Here is a 21,005-nt window from a genome sequence, read left to right as displayed (position 1 = left end):
GGCACAGTTCACCCGTGGGAGGGAGGGCTTGTCGTTCTCTTTATCTTCCCGATAACTGCCTTATTTATTTATCTATTAAAGCTTTCGGGAATTGGGAGAGTGCATCTGATAAGATCCAATGTGTTACTTAAGAGTTGCCGTGATGAAGGCTCCCGAAGCGTGTTCAAAAATACTTTCTCTTCTGGCAGAGCTAGATTTCAATCCTTAGAAAGCGAGGAGAGCTTCAAGGCATAAATTTTGTTCCGTTGTTTCCTCCTCCTTCCACCACCCCCTCTCCCCCCGATAAAACGTATCAGTTGGGACAAAATTTCTTTCCCCCTGTGTCACACAGTCCAGCATTTAGTAAATGCCATTGTGAGATGAGTGCTCTCCATGCTGTTTTTCTGCTGTCTAAAGGGAGAACTTGCAGGTATTCACATTCTTGTTGTGGTTTGGTTTTGTTTTCAGTATCCAGAAGAGTGCTGTCATCGGAGACATGTACGTTCCTCTTACAGAGGCATGATATCAGAAAAGTAGTGTCCCTGGACCTGTGATGAAGACCTACAATATTTGCTTCCCAAGGACAGAGTTTTTTGGGGTATGCTTTCTTTATGAATTTGTCACTCAGAAGCGTGTTGTGCACTTTTGTCCCAAGCACTGCATGGGAACCATCAAGTTGCTAAGATCCAAGAAAATAAATGTTTGGAGTGGAAAGCCCCAAAATAAGTGAGCAATTGCATGCAGTGATTAAAAAGGTCTTTGTATCAATTGCCGAATCTTGTGCGATGTTGTATGGTACTACACTATCAAAGCAGGTCAGTTAACTAAAGTGAGGTAGATAGCTGTTGCCTTTGAAATGCTCTTTGCTCTTTCTTATTAGTGGTATACTGTAGTTACTGTGCCATTCTTTCAGTTGAGTTCTTCTCTTTTAACAGGAATATCATGTGAGATCCCAAGAACAGAAAGGAGCATGTGATTTGTGTAATAGTTCTTTTCTGTGGCGAATCTGTTAATATTCTTAAGGCTGTGATATTTGAATACAAAGTTCACAAGCCAGTATGTTCGCTCATGCTGGTCAACTGAAAGCAAAATCTTCCAATCTTCTAATACCCCACGTTACTCCTCGAATCAGAATCCAGGCTGGAATAAGAAGTTTGATATTATAGGTTAGAAAGTAGAGAAGTTTGTTTTGTGGGGGTCTTCTGTAGTCTTCCTCGCATATCTATGGAGGGTGTGGTTGGTTAAATGTCTCTGAAATTCTTGCTTGGATGCCGCTAGTAACTGAGCCTATCGGTTATCGAGAAATATTTTACAGGGAAAGATTGTCAAATATGACTTCACTTGCAAGGTAGTTTCCTGGTTGAATCTTCCTGCACCTTTTGTACTTGTAATATTAATATATCTCACAGATATGAGGCCAGCTTTTCACATGGTTTCACTTTTTCTTTTTCCTTTTTTCCCCCAATTTTTTTTATAAGGAAAAGACAAAATGAACCCTTTCTTCTTTCTGGATTTTGGACATTCTCATCTAGCCTACTTCTGGAATAGAAGTGGACTTTTCAACTCAACAAATGAGACGTACTGCTACAGCACTGCCCGGGGCAGCACAGTCCTTCAAGGAGTAACTTTTGGTGGAATCCCAACTGTCTTGCTGCTTGATGTAACCTTCTTTTTTGTAAGCCTAGTTTCTATTTCTTGTACTAAAAATCCTTTTGGCCTTCTCAATAGTTAGATTGTTCAGAATTCTCTTATTTATCAGTTAGGCATTTCTTTCTGAGAATCTTCAGAATAAGAAATGTGCTGGGGCTGACCTGGGAACATCAAAACACTTTTCAAGTGTTGATAAAGGTTCACGTACACCTGGAATGACAGTGTCACTGTGTGTTGGATGTGTGGATGTAGAGAGAATACAGTATCAGAGGGTCTGTATGTGGGATCATGGTGACTTTTGTAACTCAAACTTCTATGTTTTGTCTTAACTGCAACAACAATTTTTTCTTTACTCTGAGTTTAAGTATTAAGTATTCAGGAAGGGAACATCATTACTAGCTTGATTTGTTTTTCAAAAGCAAGTACAATGTGGAAAATCTGTCACGTTGCAGACTTCTTAAAAATTAGATTTCATGAAGCTGTTGAGGGAGTAACGGACTGATCAGGTCAATCCTGACAAAAGGAGGAGCAGGATTAGTTGCTGATCTGGAGGCTCTAGGACAGGTCTGAGATTCCAATAAAACTTGCAGATTTTGCTGTAAGTTTGGTCTAGGTGATCTTAAGCCACCAGAAAAAGAACCACAGACGAGCAAATTGGCCCAATAAGTGAGGCAGTAAAACATGGCTAAAGAGATGACATAATTCCTGAGTTCTAGAAAGCTACTGTGGAGAAACTTAAAATTACCTGTGTGAAGTCTGAGCTGTTAATCCTCTAGGAATGTAGTGGCATTCTTTACTATTGATTTTTTGTGTGCAGCATGCTACTATAAATCCATTTTCTGGGGATGTACAATATTTACTGCTCTGTGTGACCAGTGACACAGCATTTAACAGGATTTAGTTGGAGTGTTTTGGGAGACTTTTTTTTTTTAAAAAAAAGCTGTGATTGCATTTCAAGATATTACGTCTCTGCTTTTGAGTTCCTTGCTGTTGAACTCTCCTCTCAAACAGCATTAGGTAGAGAGTTAAATGCAGTGTAGAAGGCTCTTTTCCAAGTACCAAGTACTGCAATTTATTTAGCAACTGCTGTATTTCTGTTTTCATGATGTGTTTACTGCAGATTCCTTTAGTAACTGTCAGCTGATGGGTTTCTGAATATTATTTCTAAGCTAGGTTCCTACGGAAGTGAGGTTTATACATTGCATTGTCTTCCCATTTTTGTCTGGCAGTTCCTTCTAATAACCATAGAATACATTAGCCAGTTTCATCCCAAGTTGTCAAAGAGTCTGGAGAACTTTCCTGCTTGTGTGAAGCTTAGTGGCCAAATGAAGGAGGAAGATTAAAATTAATATTCCGTGTTGGAAGGAAAGCTCTGGTAAAAAGGTTATATTCATTGTGAAATATGGAAACGAGCTGTGTAATCTTGACACGTGGATAGTCTTGAATGTATCCTGGCTGGCCAGTCAGTATTTACATAGATCCAAGTAAGTGACAACACTAGCACCACTTTCTGGCCAAACAGGTATGGGATGTAGGAGGAGCTAGAAGGTGAGGGCGTAGGCTACATATGCACAGGCCTTGTTCCTTCTGCTTCATTGCTTTGTACAGAGCAGCTTGTTTCTTTAAAAAAAAGGCAAGCATCTATGAAATACACACTGGGTTTTTTTCTTTCTTAGCCTCTTTCAAAAACTGAAAATGCAGGGGGGACATAAATTGCAGAGATCAAATCTAAGATTTATGACTTATAATAGCGTATTACTTCTACTGAGGGTGAAAATAATTCTCCCATTTGAGAATATGGCTGAGCCCCCTACAACCTGTCTACCTCACTGTTTCCAAATAAAACAAAATTGCAAATCTGCCATCATAGTTCTGATCATTAAGTAATGAATAATAGTAAAGGTGTATCTTGAGAATTTTGACTTCCTCTGAAGTACTGCTTGCTACTTTTTGTGTCACAACCCTTCACCTACTTGCAGTTCAGAAGTACTTTTGCATGCAGTTCTCCACCTTTATCAGTCAGAACGGGACGGCAGGTGTCCTGGTCCTTTGGTCCCAAACAAGTTGGTTTGTAACATGACCACCACTGGGTTGGTTAACATATAACAGTCAGTTCGGGCGCAAGGAGAGCATTTTTTTGATAGTTCACACACACCTGAGAATAATTATTATGAAGTGGAACAATAAATATTTAAAGATCTTTGTTTTTATTTTCTAGATTTTAATATTACTGTTTTCCGTTATAAGAAAGCGATTCTGGGACTACGGTCGTGTTGCTCTGGTGTCAGAAGCTGAAAGGTAAAAAAACCCACACAGTTAGACTGATTTTTTTAATCCATTTGGGGAATGTGGAAGTAAGTATAGTAAATATGGCTTAAATTAAGTGTATTTGCATCAGATATGTTGGTAGTCATTTGCACATATTTGTTAAAAAATGTCCTTATGCTGCTTTGTGTGAAATACGTCCCTCTCTCAGAATTGCTCTGAGCAGTGTCAATAATGAAGTTATGTGTTTGCAGTTGTCATGCATTGCATTCTACAGTTGTAGGGTAAGGAAGTGGAGGTAAGAAAACAGGCTACTTGTCTGCTAACATGTCACACACCTACAGGTTGATATTTGCAGTGTGTTTCTGTGATAGGACAATATTAACCATTCTGTTTATCTTGGCTCAAGCCCATTGTCTTCACGGAGCTCCCTAGGCAGTTGATGCTGTAATATTTGTGAAGGGTTTAAAAATAAAAAAGAAATGTATCATTGTAGATTTCTGAAAACATTCACTTAAATGAGCTTTTGATATTATTTTTTAAAAATATTATTTCTGTAGGATGAGGTCTTGAGATGTTTAAAAGCTAGCTGCCTATTTATGAAGTGGGTAAACTTTTAACTTAAGCCTCTTCCTGGTATTAGTGCTGTAACTAAGCCGTGGTAAATTCACGGCTAAGCAGCAGGAAAAGACTCAAACTGTAGTTTTAGTTGTAATCCATCTACAGTTGTGAAAAGTAAATGGGGGAAAAAAGAAAAGGTGAGCAGTAACTGAGACAGCTTTAACCCAGCTAGGTCAGGCAGCAAGAATGAAGATGCTCTGGTACATGTGGGCTCTAGAGGCCTGCATGGGACAAACAGGTCCTTGAGCAGGCAGACACCCTGGAGCCTGGCTTATTATCCCTGCTGGCTGTCACCTGAGCTAGCTAGGTCAAAATCATAGATACGCCTATGAATGTACTCCATTTTAACATGTATCCTCCTGTAATTATGGGCACAACCCCATTGCAACATTTCTTTTCTTAAAAAACAAACTAAAAGCTGGTGCTCTGCTATTTTTGAGAGCTACAGAGTCTCTAAATGTTTCTAGCCTTGCTACAGCACTCAGGCGTGTGTGGGAAGGTGGCCTGGAGAGTAAGCGATTTAAGTAAGGGGAGAGGTTCTGAGTAGTGGCTATAATAAGAAGGAAGAAAGGTGGGGGGAAGAGAGGTGATGTTTTGTCATGAGGAATATCTGAACAGGGAGCTAGCTTCCAAATCTGATACTTGCTAGGCTTCCAAACCTGCACTTTATTCTCTTATGTTACTGCAGTTTTAATATCTCAATAAAACATTTGTTTCTTTCTAGTTCAGGTATATGCTCTCATGTCAGGAGCTCACGTGTCCTTTCTTTTCAACATGAGTCATAGCACAAATTTCTATACTTATGCATATGCTACAAGGTGAAAATGACAACTTTCATAAGTAAAGAAGTGTTTTTGTATTATGTCTGGTAGTTACTTTAGAATTGTTAGAGTTGAAATAATTCTGTGAAACTCCATCATCTGTTATTAAAGATGCTTAAAAGCATCATTTAATATATTTTAGTGAATCAAGGTACAACAGGTTGTCAACATCTTCATCAATACCTGAAGATCTTGAACATGATAGGGTAAGTATTCTACAGTTTCCATATGTTTTTGTTTGTTTTTTAAAAAATGTAAACTATTTAAAAGAATCTATTGTAATTTGCCATTCCACCTAGCCCTATGAACCAGTCATCAAACTGGAAAACCATGTATATGCAAAAATTAGTAATGCATCGTCTGCTGTGGGTTTTATAGAACCATATGTAATCTCTCTCTCTTTCCTGACAAACTGTTGCAATATCATAAACCAATATCTTGTGCTGTTATTCTTAAGTAACTTTTTTTTTTAAATTAGAGGGGGTACTATGTGTTAGAGTTTCAAATGGGGGCAGAGAAGACTAAGAAATAACTTATACTTAAGTAACAGTTCAAAGAGTTACACTATATTCGTGTTGGTCTCTGTAGTACATTGTTTTCCTCAAAGTTGAGAAAGCCAGATGCAAGTATGAGGATAGTAATAGTGCCACATGCTCTTGATATTAAAATTGGTTTTGAGTGGAATTTTTTTGACTAGGCTTTTAATTGGCTTCTTTCATGGTTTCCCTGGAGGCTTTGAATTTGTACATCTCTCTCATTTTGTATTGCAGCTTCAGAATGAACCATGTGAAAGTTGTCCAGTGGTGGCAACCTACTTTTTAACATTTTATATCTGCATCAACTTAATATCTAGCCTTGCAACTAAATAATTGTGTGAGCATCAAAAGCCTACTGATGTTTGATCAAGATTTCTCTCCTATTATTTAAAACCCTAAAGCAACTGCATTATTGCAGCTGTTGTGTGTCTCTTCAGCTCAATACCATTCTCTTTTAAAAAGAGGCCTTTTGAGGGAGAAGTTTGGTAGGGGTTTTTTTTGTTTGTTTGTTTTGTTGAGTTTTTTTGAACCATACTGGAGTATTCAGTGAGGTGTGACCTCTGCTGCCGCTGCTGTATAGTTTCATAGGAGGATTTGTAAACATATGTAAGAAGCCTTTCTGTTAATCACAGTGTTGTTTCTAACTACTGTTTAACTGATTAACTTGTATTAGACTCTCATGCAGCTTATCCTTGGAATCAGAGAGTCTCTGAAAATAGTTTTGGAAACGATAATTGTCTTTTCTGCTCTAAAACAATCCATTAAAAAATGATTCCTTGTAATTCTCAATCTTGACTTCTTGGGCATGCTTGTATAATTTTAAGAAGCTTAGGTGACAAACTTGCAAGGAGTAAAAAACCCAACTCCTTAAATGCGCTGAAGACAGACCTATGAAGTACCTTGTGAAAAGTATGTAGAGTATTAGGAGTTTTACTGTATGTTTTCAAATGATGGTTTCAGAGGAACACACTGCAAGCTTTTTAGGTAAAAAGTTGGCTTAGTAGGAACACTTCTCTTAATTGTACAGATTATAGCGACTATATTTTTTGTATGTTAGCTCCTAAAAACTTCCTTCTTTATTTATAGGGGCTTTGTTCTTGGATGACAGCTGCTTTTCGGATGCAGTAAGTATATGAAACAGAAATAGTGAGCTGTTGTTTGTGTTGCTCTTTTTTTAAAATAAAAGGGGGTTTGCATTCCGGAAGGTTGAGGGTTTTTTTTTTTCCCCTCTTGAGTAGATAGAATTTAACACAAACAGTGATAGAGGTGTCTCTGGTGGGGTGAAAAAACACTGTGAAACCAAGGTCAGCTTATGGGGATACTTCAGGGTGTAGTAGTCCTTCAGCTGGCAGCTCAGGGACTACCTGATCTTGGGACAGTGTGTGACCCTTGGTGGATCTATGGCATTTGTGTGGATTTTGAACTAATAACTAGACTCTAGGCTTTTACCCTTCAAAGACTAGTGTGTGGGTATTCCCCTGTTTGAAGCCAGTAGGGCCCCAGGCAGGAATTGGGGTTTCACTGCATGGATTTCTGTGGAGGACTGGTAGTTTAGTTGGGGCTGGAAAAGCTAATCCCGCTGCTTCCCAGAAACTGAGTATTAGACCTGTGATGTTCGTTCATTGTATCTCTTGGGGCTTAGTAAATTGTGGATTTAAAAGTCAATTTCTAGCTTGGGTTCATTGAAACAAAAATGTTTTTAGCCATTTTTGCTAGATGAGTTCCTTCCTTTTCCAAGAAGTCCTTTTTCAGTGATCTGTCTGCTGCCAGTGGAGAGATGATGAGAGTTCATTTTAAAACTTATTAATGTCTGCAGTTAATTGGCTGTCAGAAGAGTAAGGTGCTTCTGTTGTAATTTTCCTCATGGGGAGCATTTATGGACATAAGCTAACACTGTCACAGTATGATCTTAAATTTTGAGGGCTAGGCTTAACACCTTGTGACCATCATAAAGAAGAACATGGATCTGCTGGATTGGGTCCAGAGGAGGTCCGTGAGGGTGACTAGAGGGATGGAGCGCCTCTGCTCTGAAGAAATGTTGAGGGAGCTGGAGTTATTCAGCTTAGAGAAGAGAAGGCTCTGGAATGACCTAATAGCAGCCTTCTGATACAAGAAAGGGGCCTACGGGAAAGCTGGAGAAGGGCTTTTTGCAAGGGCCCGTGGTGATAGGAACAAGGGGCAATGGCCTGAAACCACAGGAGGGTAGATTTAGATTAGATATAAGGAAGAAATTCTTTGCCATGAGAGTGGTGAAGCACTAGAACAGGTTGCCCAAGGAGGTTGTGGATGCCCCATCCCTGGAAGTGTTCAAGGCCAGCTTGGATGGAGCTTTGAGCAATCTGGCCTGGTGGGAGAGAGGTGTCCCTGCCCACAGCAGGGGGGTTGGAACTAGGTGATCTTCAAGATCCCTTCCAACCTTAACCATTCTATGATAAAGCAGAAGGTCAGAGCAGGTCACAGTCCTCTTTTAGGCTGATAAAAAGGAACTTGGATTTATATTTGCTTTTCAGATTACTTGTTTCTGTCTTAAATACCCTCAATGTTACTTTTTGTATGTTGATGAGAAAAAGGCACTTTTGGAACCTAAATTTATGCATGAAAGAACATGTTGAAAACAGATAGGGATTGGTGGAGACATCACTGTGTACACTCAGAAATTAGTGTACGTTCGACAATGAACACCTAAAACCCCAAGGATATTAAGTAGACTGACCGTGTGCTTTTCTATTTTATGATGCAGCGATGATGAGATTCACGAGAGATGCGGTGAAGATGCCATACATTACCTTGCCTTCCAGCGTCACATCATCTGTTTGCTGATTGCGGTCAGCATTTTATCTGTGTGTGTGATACTGCCTGTCAACCTATCGGGTGATCTGCTTGGTAAGCTGTTTGGTTTTTTTGTTCCAAGAGGGATTTAGTGTTTATATCGTTGCAAAAGCTTTTAGGATTTTTCTTTATTTTGGTAAGGTTGGTTTGTTTGGGTCGGGGTTATTGTTTAGTTTTGGTTTGGTTTTTCTTTTTGTTCCTTCCCCTCACTCCAGCTTGATGTGTGTGTCATTCTGTGTGAAACTCGTACAAGAGCAGAGGGTTCTTTAAATGTCTGGCAAAAACTTGACAGAAGCAGGATGGCCGACCCCATTCAGGCATAACCAGCTAGACCTACAAGGCTGGAGGCGAGATTATCTTGACCTGTGCTCTCTCAACTGGAGTTTATCTAGGTGCTATTTTTGATTTTTATTGGTGATGATTACCAATGAAAACTCTCTTTGCAGCTGAGAAGTCTTTTTCCGGTGTCTGGTCTGAATTTTTTTTGCTTAAATTTGAGATCACTGAGGAGAATAGATTATTGTCCTCTTTGCAATATCCTTTTAGCTGCTTGAGGGTTATCAATTCATCTGTGCTTTTTAATCTTTTTGGTAAAACAGACCAGCTAATTTTGTTATTAATGAGAATTTTTTTTTCCGTTTTTCCATTTGATTTTTTTAAAAATCTAGCTAGACTGTCTCCCATCGTTCCATTCTGTCTTGATTTGCAGCTCAAAAGTGGATAAATCTCACTGAGACTTTGTCAGCGCTGACTGGACAGGGAATTATTTCACATTTCTTGCAGCCTAGTCCTGATTATGTCTGCCAGTGTGACACTTCTTTCCGTTATCGACTCAACAAATACGACAAGTGTGTCCTCTAGTCTACCATTTAGGTTGCTAATGAGGATGCTAGTGGACAGAACTCTGTTGAATCCTGTTTGAATATTTTTCTATTTTTTTATAATGAGCCTTTATAAGCCCATTTTATACCTGGCTTTGTATCAGTCTTGTCATCAGGAGTTGTTCATTGCTGATGCAAAAAAAAGCAGTAATTCATTTATTTCTCCCAGAAGCTCCCAAGCAGAGCACTTGCTTGTGTTTTGTTTTGTTTGTTCTTGTACCACAGCAATTGCACCTGATTTTGTGTACTGTCCATGCTGATCTTTGTCCCTGTAATTTATTCTCTTCTGTTGTCCCTGATAATGTGACCTACTTTATGTTTTCACTTTACTCCTACTTGTGTTTTAAAGAGCCTTGTGACTTAGCCCTCATTCAAAATGGGATATGTTGTACCTGTGCCTTTAATATTATTTTTTGCAGGACTGCCATCTCTGACTTGCCTTTTAAGAGCTCGTTCGTAGCAATTCTCTGTGTATATTAATATCTGCTTTCTTAAAGACCATTGCTGCTCTTTTTTCCTTCTTCTTTGCGTTTTTTTTTTTGTTTTTTTTTTTCTTTCCTCAAAAGACTATCACTTCACAGTTGCTTCTCCTTTGTTGCTTTCCAGAGCTTCTTTGCTCTGTGTTCTCAGACAGCATCCCTAGCTCTACAGAACTAAATCCAATGTAACTGGCGCCCTCACCTCCTTCAGATGCAGGTGCCTTCAAAGAACTTATAGAACATAGTTCCATCTTCTGCTCTAGTCACTACCTGTATATTTATACCAAAACGATTTTTGTAATATGTGTCAATATGCACTATAATTCGATGAAACTTGTAGTATCTTGGATACCCACAGATGCTCCCTGTTAACTCAAACAGCAGAGTATGGCTGGCCTTCTAAAGCAGGAGAATTCAGCTTCTGTTTTCCTGCATTAACTTTTTTGACGCTAGGAAAAACAGCTGAAAACCAAATATGAAATTTGTGTCTCCCCTTTTCCACCATATGTTGATTTTGTGCATTTGCAGTTCTTTCTGTTGTGATGACTTAACTTGCGACATGGTTTAACAGTCTGTGCTAGAAGATTGTTTAGTTGCAGATACACTTAGCCCTTTTTGTTTCATGAACATGTACTCCATTTTCACTCACCTGCATTTTAATTTTTTAAAATATTTGACAATCTAGAGAAACAGTGTTATATAAATTCTCTGATTTTTGACCTTAGTTATCAGCACTGTTTTGTCAACGCTGAATTAATGCAGTTTAAAAAGCTGAGCTAAGATATCAGTGAAGATGGAATAAAAATGTGAAGGAAATATTTAAATCCCTAAACAGCAGTGTTAGTGGACCTGAAGGGAGATGGGAGGGAGAAAGGGAACAGCTGCAAAGATTCAGATTTTTTAAAATAATCTATTATTTCTCCTCATTGACTGAGTGTAGTATAATCCTGGTGTAGATTTTGGTTTTTTTCCAACTTTAAAATGGAATACAGTGTAAACAGCATTGATTATGATCCTGAATCTTTTTAAGAGTGAACATGCTCACCATTAAAAACAAGTGTCTGAACATTTTGAAAAAGTACCACAAAGCTGACTTTCTGATACTTTGCATGTGAGTATTGCATCAGTTAATTATGCTGCTTGGTTTTACTCTTCTTAGATAAAGATCCCTATAGTTTTGGAAGAACAACTATAGTAAACTTGCAAACTGGGTAAGTAAATCTTGCAGAGTACTTTTATGCTTATGTCTGTTTTCTGCCAGTCTCTAAACACATGAACTGATACTTGCAGCATGGCTCCTGGGGTAGGAGTTACTTATTTGCGCTTCATCAGCTGAAGCTGGGATGTGTTTTGCTTCAGGCTATGCAGTTACAGTGCTGATAAGAAATCTGGAGACTTGGCTTGTACTCTTTTAGCTCTTGCCTCTTACACCACATGTTTCTCTTGGCTAATGACTGCACATCTAGCGATATTATTTTCGGAGATTTCCACATTAAAAGAAACCATATTTCAGAAGGAAAATAAAGCTGACAGCTTTACTAAGATGTGTAACTTGAATTATTTAAATTCTCTTACATTAGATTTATGTGTGTGCATAACTCTCCCATCTAAGATCAGGATTAAAATTACTTCTATGTGTTTTAAAAACAGCCTTTCAAATAGTTGATGTACAAAGCTCTTGTGAGACCTCACGTGCAGTACTGTCTCCAGCTCTGGGACCTCCAGTGTAAGAAGGATCTGGACCTGTTGGAGCAGGTCCAGAGGAGACCACAAAAATGATCAGAGGGCTGGAGCGCCTCCCGCATGAGGACAGGCTGAGAGGGTTGGGGTTGTTCAGCCTGGAGAAGAGGAGGCTCCGGAGAGAATTTATAGCTGCATTCCAGTACTTAAAGGGAGCTACAGGAAAGTTGGGGAGGGACTTTTTAAAGGACATGTGGTGATAGGTCAAGGAGTAATGGCTTCAAACTGAAAGAGAATAGATTTAGATTAGATGTAAGGAAGAAATTCTTCACAATGAGGGTGGTGAGACACTGGAACAGGCTGCCTCGGGAAGCTGAATGCCTCATCCCTGGAAATGTCCGAGGCCAGGCTTGATGGGGCTTTGAGCAACCTGCTCTAGTGGGAGGTGTCCCTGCCCGTGGCAAGGGGGTTGGAACGAGATGATCTTTAAGGTCCCTTCCAATGCCAAACCATTTTATGAATCTTTCTGGTTTATTACTTATCAATCCGGTTAGCTCTGTGGTTTGAGCACGGTGCTGACAATGACAACACCGAGGTCGCGGGTTCGATTCCCGCTCGGTCCCCATGTGTTGCCTGGTCTAGTGGAGAGCTGGCGTCCCTGCCCAGGACAGGGAGGTTGGACTAGATGATCTCTAAGGTCCCTTCCAGCCTAGGCCATTCTATGATTCTATGAATCCCCGTCTGTCCACACTACCATGTCCAACAGTGTTTCTGCCACAGCAGTTTGTTTTTTTGACAATGTTCTGAATCCTAGTAACTTGTTTGGTTGTGGGTTTTTATCTGTAAAATGGGTTTCGGTATTTTAAGTTAATTGTAGTTATTCATGCTCTTCACAAAACTGAAGAACTGTTCTCAGAACAGTTTTGAGGATGGAGCTATTGGAGAAGCAGAGTTTACTCCCTGTATTAGGCTGTTTTCAATTTGAGTAAGGATTGTATTCAAGGAGAGTTCAGTTGTGCACTCAGTGCAATAACTAATAAGGCCAAGAAAAACATTTTGGCAAATAGCATCGTGTGTGCTGTCTCATCTGAATGAGACAAAGTGCAAAGGCAAATGCTGCCTAAAAATGTCATAGAATATATCTATTTTCTTTGTAGGTATATTACCCATGGAATTTTATGATAAGCTAACTTAACCCTAATGGCTGTCAAAGGCATCTGCATAGGCATGACTCACTACCAATAACTGCCTTTTTGTTTTGTTTGTTTTCAGTGAGAAGTTCTGATCTGCTTAGTGTTTTGTGGCTACTTGTGTCAGTTGGACAATTATTTCTGTTTCTTATGTTCATAACGTTTTGTCTGGCAGTGATAATCTTCTTTGGCTGCACACGGTTTTTGCTGTTATTTACCTGATTCTGACTGTTGTCTTCATGAGACATCACATGAAGTATGTCACATATAAAGAAGAGAACATAGTAAGTTTCTGTATTGGGATGAAAAAACATACAGTGTGTTGGCATGTGGATAATGCTAATAAAGGCTAAGATGCCTCCTGCTTGCTAGAATGTGAGATAAGTACGAAGGAATTCACGGAAAGCAAAGCTTCAGTGTGTAAATTGTGAGAATTGACAGGGAGAATGGGGTTGGGAAGGGATTTGGGTAGTTTTGTTGTAAACAATTATCAATGTAGAAAGTGAGCATGGTGCTATCTTGAGTAGATGCAGCTTCCATCAGAATCAAAATTTTCTGCCTTCCCCTGCCCAACACAGCTACTTGTGCTTTCTCACTGCCTTTCTCATCTTGTTTTCTCTTTCATGATGCAGCTTCTCAAAATTGGATTTCCGTTTTCTCTTACAGGTTAAGTGCACGTTGTTTATAACTGGTCTTCCAAAAAATGCCAAAGAAGAGACAATACAAGGCCATTTCATGTAAGTTCCATGCTTAAGTATTATCATCTTGAGTGGGAAATTTTAAATTGTTCTAGTAGTTTAACCTGCCCAAGCAGAAATGTTTTTTGACTTTTGCACTGTTTAAAATTCATGTTATATACTCTCAGTCTTCTAAAAGCATATCTTAGACAGAATTGAGAAAAGGCTGTATTTCTAAAAATAGTTAGTTAGCTGATCTGTAAATTAGTGTCTAAGAAAGTGGTTGGACTAGATGACCTCTAAGGTCCCTTCCAGCCTATGCCATTCTATGATTCTATGAAAGTGGCTTCCTATGCGCACTTTCCATTCATGCTCCCACATGGCCTTTACTTGGAAGTAATGCTGCACATCTTGTATTAAAGCAACTTTCAGCAATTGTCTATCTGGAAGTCTCCTCTCTGATACCTCATTCAGAAATGAAATGAGAGAGAGAGATGTCAGTTTGAGATCAGTGATGCTCTTTGAAACAGTTTCTTCATTGTACTTTCTCTTCTTATTGTTCCCGTGCGCTGCTTCCTTTTCAGTGCTGCGTACCCAACCTGCACTGTGCTGGAGGTCCAGCTGTGTTATGACGTAGCCAAGCTTATTCGTCTCTTCAAGAAAAGGTACTTTTTTTTTTTTTGTAATCTACGAGAGTTTAGCATAATTTTATGAATGCTGCAGGGTTCAGCCTGGTTTTTGTACGTGTGATATGTTGTGTGTTAAATAAGATAAGCTTTGACTTGAGAATTATTTATTTATAAGTCTACTTAATTATTGTCGGGCAGTACAAAGTGGAAAACCCAACTACTGAATTAATAACTCTGAGATCTTGCTTCTTTGGCCAGAGATGCTGGTCACAGGAGAGAAAAGTATTATCTTCTGGGCTATACAAGAACAGCACTGTGGCTTTTTCTCCTGGAATCTCACTACAAATGTAGGCTGTATAATACTATAACAGACTTGAAAAATAAATTATACTAAGTAGCCAAAGTGAGGTATATGTGAATATCTTTGATGACTGATTGATTTGCTATCAGTCCTTGACATAACTCTGTCTTCTTAAGCTTGATGTTAATACTGTTTTCATGTAAAGTGTTATGGATGTATTTTTCTGTCCAGAAAACAGGCAGAAAAGAGCCTGACTTACTATGAACACCTGCATGAGAAGTATGGCAAGCGGGTCCAAATCAACCCTAAGCCATGCGGTCAGTTCTGCTGTTGTGAAATGAGCGGATGTGAAAGGGTAAGTGATTGTGTTCATTTTTAGTCATGGCTGGGTAGATTGTTAGAAGAGTAGAGAACAGTTTTCATGTGGCATCTTGTTGAGCTTCAGAAAATCCTGTAATCCCTTATTGCATATAACTCATCCTTCATGTTCTTGCAGTGTGCAGAAAAGGAATTCCCCAAAACTTTTGAAATGTAGTCTTAGTGCAAAAATTGAAATAGTGGAAAAACTTTGTGTTTGTTTGTCTTTGCATTGTGATGTGTTCTGTAAATTTTGGAAGTCGTGTGAGGAAGAGAGACTATGGTTTGGGCAAGCTGTATTTTAATGAAGATATTAGCCATCTGGTACATGGATGTAATAGTCATCAATTTCCCGACAGGAGGATGCTGTAGATTATTATACCAAAGTTAGAAATGAACTGATGGAAGAATATTCAAAAGAGGAACAAGCTGTTCATAATAACCCACTGGGAATGGCTTTTGTAACATTTCAAGAGAAATCCATGGCAACCTAGTAAGTTGTGTCTGCTGTTTTGTTTGTTCTTGTTTTACTATAATAGTACAACTGATCTCCTGTTTATGTTGCTTGTTTGCTTATGTTGGTTCTTCTTCCTTTCTTTTGCTTTACCATCCTGTGGATTTGGTCTGCTTTGCTTTCTGGTAAGTTTTCCCATAAGCGTGCATTTAGCCTCTGGGCTTCAAGGGAAGAAAATATCCAAAGCACTAAATGGTTCCAGACATCTGTTGGGATAAGGAGCCCTTCTCTTCTGTGTGGCACCCAGTCCCTCAGTCTAGGTTAATAGTAGGCCAGATTAATTGGCTCCTCATTTCTCCACTTTCTGGTGTGCAAATGGTCCAACTACCAAACTATCACAGCGAGTGCAAATCACACTGCTATTGAGTCATTTTAGCAACGCAGAGTCAGTGACTGCCCTGGCCATGGATAGATCATAGAATGGTTTGGGTTGGAAGGGACCTCAAAGATCATCTGGTTCCACCCCCCCCCTGCCATGGGCAGTGACACCTCCCACTAGACCAGGTTGCTCAAAGCCCCAGCTTCTCTGTTTCAGTGTCTCACCACCCTCATGGTGAATTTCCTCCTTATATGTCATCTAAATCTATTCTCTTTCACTTTAAAACCACTGCCCCTTGTGCTATTGCTATGTGCTCTTGTATGATCTGCATGGCCCTCCTCAGGACTTGCCCCAACATAGACGTTATGTATCTTCTCTTACCTGCTATTATCGATATATATGTAGGCCTAAGATCTGAGTTGTTCAACACATTTTACTCAGTCATTCACGGAGAAAATGCAGGTATCCTCTCATTTTCTGTTGGTGTTTTGTGAGCATCTTTTACTATTAGGATATGGGTACAGGGAAGCAGAATAATACTGATATTACAAAAGTAACACATAATGGTTTTTGTTGGGGTTTTGTTTTTTTTTTGTTCTTCATAGGCTCTCTGATTTAATTGGTCTGCATTTTTTTGACCTTAAAGTTGCATTAGAGAGCCAGTATTTAAGGTTGGGGGTTTTTTTTGTAAGTAAGCCCAGATATAAAACTCCTTGCAAGAATTTGAGATGCTGGAGAAAGTTTTGCATGTTACTCTTTAGCCGAACAGTAATTCTGAGGGAAAAACTTCAAATTTAGTAATGTTACACACAGTGTTTAGAGATTCTAGAGCATGAAATAAATTTTAAGATGTGAAACTGAAAGAAGAAATAAGCACTGAAGTTCCTTCTCTAGCTGATCTGTCATATTCAATTTTGATGGGATAGTCTTTCCTTGGGCCTGTTTTCCGAGTTGCACTATGGGCTTCTCTGATTTGAATTACCAAGAACTGAAAATATTTTAACTTATTTTAGCTTGGAATTGAAGCGGGCAACTCCCTTCTTTGGAAAATGAGATTAGATCACGTGTGAAGCTGAGGCTACTGTCAAATTAGAAAGTTACCTGGTGCCTTTAGTATGCTTTGCTCTACAGAGCCCTGAATGAGGATGGGAGAAACCAGAGGCCAGGACTGAGCTTCATGGAGTCAGGTGGTTGTAGAAGCTCAGTTAATGATGGTGCTCAGCTGATAGGGCTACAGCTTGCTCTGTATACATTCTGTGTGTCAAAGTATAATTAACTTTCTTAACTGCTGCAAGGTGCTGGAAATTTGATATTGCTGCTTGAATTCTGGTAAGGTAAAGATCTGGGGATTTGGGGGGTTATTTTGGTTTGCTGTTTGTGTGTGTAGCTATCTTTTGTTCTTTATATATTTTTTTTTTAGCTTATCTGGAATGGAACTTCTCTTACGCAGCTGTACTGTCTCTGAATATATGCCTAGCACTTCTGTTGCTGCATTTTGAAAAACCTTTGAAAGCGTTTTTTTTGGACTTGTTTAAATTTTGTTTAAATACATTGATTGTCAGGCAACTCATAATATTAGAAGATAAAATTAAGTATAGTGATTATTTTAGTAGTGGGTGAAAGAGAGTAATAGTTTGAAGTGTGAAAATACCAGCATGACACAAAATTTTCTGAGAATTGGCACGCGAGGCAAAATTGGCTAGTTTTGGTACCAGTGTAATGAAATGAGAGTGCAGACTAATTCCTTAGTCTGCTTTGATTTGAAAACGGGTATAATTACATAAAGACAGGTTTGGGAAACTGACTTTCTTTATTTTTTTTTTTTTCCGGTGCTCTCAAGCTTTGATTTATTTTTTAAATATATTTTAAATACGAGTCACTGCTGTTGTTTGTGTTGGTAGAACAGTTCAGACCAAAACTGCTTTTTGTTTCCAACTTTCTCAAATCTCAAAGACCTGTCATAGTAACTGTTCATATGGTCATTACATGAATAATATAATGTTATGTTGTTGTCTAAGTACTATATTGATCTGTGGTTATTAAAAGCAAAAACAACACCTTTGTGAGTATTCCTAGTCTTTCTCATTACATATGCAGCATTTTCAAATATAAAAATTCAGAAAAAATCCTCCTTTTTCTGCCTTACAGCATCCTAAAGGACTTCAATGCCTGCAAATGTCAGAGTATTAAGTGTAAAGGAGAACCCCAGCCATCATCGTACAGCAGGGAGCTGTGCATATCAAACTGGGAGGTTACATATGCTCCTTATCCTGAGAATATTTGTTGGTAAGATTCCTGTCTTGCATCTATTTTTTTATGATAATGTAGGTTTAGAATCCGAGTGTATTTTTCTTTAACTAAGGCTTCATGTAATGTTTGGATGTGGCTAATCTGCATCTTTATTTCCATCACTGGTGTTCTTCATTGGCCTTGAGAAGGCCTCTCAGGGGCTGACTAGAGTTTTGCCATCCTAAAGCTCTGGTACCTGTGATTCCTGTTAACTTATCAAAAAAACCCACCACCATTAATAAGTGTCATGCTTATAAGTTAAAAATGTTTAAACATTTTCCAGTTACTTTTTAAGTAACTTAGGATTGGGTCAGCATAATAACCCATTCATATAACAGTAAACTTGTTATGACATTTTCATTGCCCAAACCAAAGCTGCAAGTGAGACACAAACATGTGGAAGTTACGGCATTTTGCTTGTATGTAACTCTTTTCTAAAGTAAACTTTTTTTCTTAATGATTTTAATAGAAAATTACTTTTAAGGTGACTGTGCCGTCTCTTTATAATAATCGAGAGGTTTTCTCTAGAACTACTGCTCTGCAGGTGGGAAGGAATGCTTTAATCTTTAACCATAAAGCAAACCACCATGTTTCTTAGCTGTGTGTCTCTTGTAGCTGTGTTATTTTTGAGGCATGAATTAAAAATCTATTGCAAACTGCTCTCCAAGTAGAGTCAGTTCAATCTGACAGGGTTCTTCCACGTGTGTGTGCTTCATTTCCTCTTCCTGTCTTATGGATGCAGGAAATGATCGTTGAGACATAGTCGACTGAAGCGCTTACAAAACTGTTCTAAACATCTCTGAGAGGGGAAGATGGTGGGGATGTTTGGTGTATTTTGTTGTTTAGTTTTTTTCCCTCCAGTAATTTTTTTTATTATTTTTTCTCCCCCTATGAAGAAGAGGAGACACAGGGATTTGCCAAGTTACTTACTAGGTTCAAAAGAAGAACTGTCATAACTGGGGATGTTACTGAGCTTCTGTACCCCTGTTTTGTCTGTTCTAAATACTTGGCTTTGACAGGGCTTCAAATCATTCCAGTTCTTGTGGGAATCATTTCAGATAACATTTAAGAACTTTGCCTGTTTAAGACCTATCAGTTGCTCTTTTAATATGGTAGGAAGGGATGCAAGTTTTCTAAATTATTTTTTCAAGTCACGGGTTCTTGGTAGATTCAGCCTCTGACAGCTATTCTCCTTGCAGAAATTCTCTGTATCTTCTTCTATCTCTATCTTTTCTTCTAATTTTGTTTAGTGCTTCTGTATTATTAAACAGCAGAGGTGTTTTATCCCAAATCTTAACTACATTAGACACTGTGTTTGTGTTATGTTAAATGTGTTCTTTTTGCAAGCACAATTTGTGTTACCATTCAAGAAATGTTGCTCAGTTTTCTTTACTTCTAATAGCAGCTGGAACTTGTGTAGTGCTTTGTTATATAACTTTGAGACTATGAGGGCTCAATTTAGAAAAAGCATTGCCACCTGATACTTGACAGATAGTGTGTGTATATATATATATATTTTCTTAACAGCAAATCCTTACTGCTTGTTTTTGTAATTTTTTTTTTTCAGGAAAAATCTATCAGTGCGTGGACTGAAATGGTGGTTTAGATGGGCTTGCATTAATTTGCTTCTTTTTATTGTGCTGTTTTTTCTTACTACTCCTTCCATAATCATCTCGACCATGGACAAGTTCAATGTCACTAAACCTATTCACTACCTTAATGTGAGTATTCCCATACACGTGGATATAGCTGTGTCTTAGACCAAAATGTTGCTAAAGTGATAGACAGAAGAATTAAAGAATTTCTGTAAGCTAAAGCCAGTTGACATTCTCAGGATTGTTTTACATCACTGCTGATTAAAAAGCATCCAGAATCAGGGCTGTAGTCCTCTTTGTCCCTTGATAGTAGGCTGAAGTAATTTAATCCAAAACTTGATATTATTATAAATGTCTCGCTTGTTTGTAGTAAAAAATTGCTTTTCAAATTTACCTAATTGTAAGATCTGTAACGGAAGACCTCTGCCAAAAACGGAATTTGAAGTCCAAGTTTTATTTTGGAGAGAATTCAGATTTTAAACTCTAAAGTAAAATGCCATGGTTTTATTTTGCTTATTGGATTCAAAACAGGATGGCCTGTGTATCTGGTTGTAGCTGGACTGCAGCTAAAGTCTCTTGCAAACTGTTCATTTTAAATACTTGCCTAAGCTAGTGTAAATTACATAAAAACTTCTTGTGAGACTTCACTCTCAAGTGAAGACTCAAGACTCACAAGTCTCTTTAATTCCCAATCCTACTCTTGTATTTCATCTTGCACACCAGTGCTGGGCATCTCTGATTTATTTAATGGTTGATCACAATGATCCTAAAGGTCTTTTCCAATCTAGGCAATTCTGTGATTCTGTAATTTTAAGACTGTGTCTGAATATGATTTCCACAGTCCCACCTGCTGTAATTTACCAAAAGCAAAATACTGCAGCCACTGTTCAGCACAGCTGCATTAAAATGTTTTTAATACTTACTCTTACCTTTTTCCACCCGCTAGAATCCCATCGTCAGTCAGTTTTTCCCAACACTCTTGCTCTGGTCCTTCTCAGCTTTGCTACCAACAATTGTCTATTACTCAACTTTACTGGAGTCCCACTGGACAAAGTAAGATTTTCGTTATTTTTTTTTCTCTGTTTCAGCCTTATCAGATGAGTTACTAAAATAAATGGAGAAAGTGCTTATCTTTCATGGAGCTCTTAAATCTGCAGAGCTCTTGTAGCAGGGAATGCCATGTTCCCATCTCTTTCTAATGTTAAAACCAACACTTTGGAGTTTAGGTAATTTGTAATCAACACAGCGTGTGTAATCTGACCACATCTTGCTTGTGTCCCATGTTCCCAGTCAGCCTCTTTGTGTTTAGTCAGGAAAAAAAATATAAGCAGTCTCTGGGGCTGTAGCTTCAACAGGAGTATGGGAAACATCTCTGATCCCAGAACTGTCTTGC

At 38.6% G+C, this 21,005-nt stretch overlaps 1 protein-coding gene across 1 annotated transcript in view; it reads left to right on the top strand.

Moving 5' to 3' along the window:
- Nucleotides 1-1,468: 1,468 nt before the first annotated feature.
- The window catches only part of TMEM63A (transmembrane protein 63A), a gene marked incomplete at its 3' end in the record, with an annotated part of 31,326 nt that continues 11,789 nt past the window's right edge, over nt 1,469-21,005 (top strand). The window contains exons 1-14 of the mRNA XM_009869962.1: nt 1,469-1,654; nt 3,848-3,927; nt 5,479-5,542; nt 6,959-6,996; nt 8,613-8,755; nt 11,221-11,272; nt 13,107-13,215; nt 13,598-13,668; nt 14,193-14,273; nt 14,770-14,893; nt 15,255-15,388; nt 17,877-18,014; nt 19,585-19,738; nt 20,559-20,665. Of these exons, the coding sequence (XP_009868264.1) occupies nt 1,469-1,654; nt 3,848-3,927; nt 5,479-5,542; nt 6,959-6,996; nt 8,613-8,755; nt 11,221-11,272; nt 13,107-13,215; nt 13,598-13,668; nt 14,193-14,273; nt 14,770-14,893; nt 15,255-15,388; nt 17,877-18,014; nt 19,585-19,738; nt 20,559-20,665 (1,481 nt within the window). The remainder of the gene's footprint in view (nt 1,655-3,847; nt 3,928-5,478; nt 5,543-6,958; nt 6,997-8,612; nt 8,756-11,220; nt 11,273-13,106; nt 13,216-13,597; nt 13,669-14,192; nt 14,274-14,769; nt 14,894-15,254; nt 15,389-17,876; nt 18,015-19,584; nt 19,739-20,558; nt 20,666-21,005) is intronic.

This window comes from Apaloderma vittatum, unplaced genomic scaffold (assembly GCF_000703405.1).
Source record: "Apaloderma vittatum isolate BGI_N311 unplaced genomic scaffold, ASM70340v1 scaffold8665, whole genome shotgun sequence".
Taxonomy (NCBI): Eukaryota; Metazoa; Chordata; class Aves; order Trogoniformes; family Trogonidae; genus Apaloderma; species Apaloderma vittatum.
Note: the sequence above shows the minus strand (reverse complement) of the source record. Positions and strands in the feature narration are given on the sequence as shown.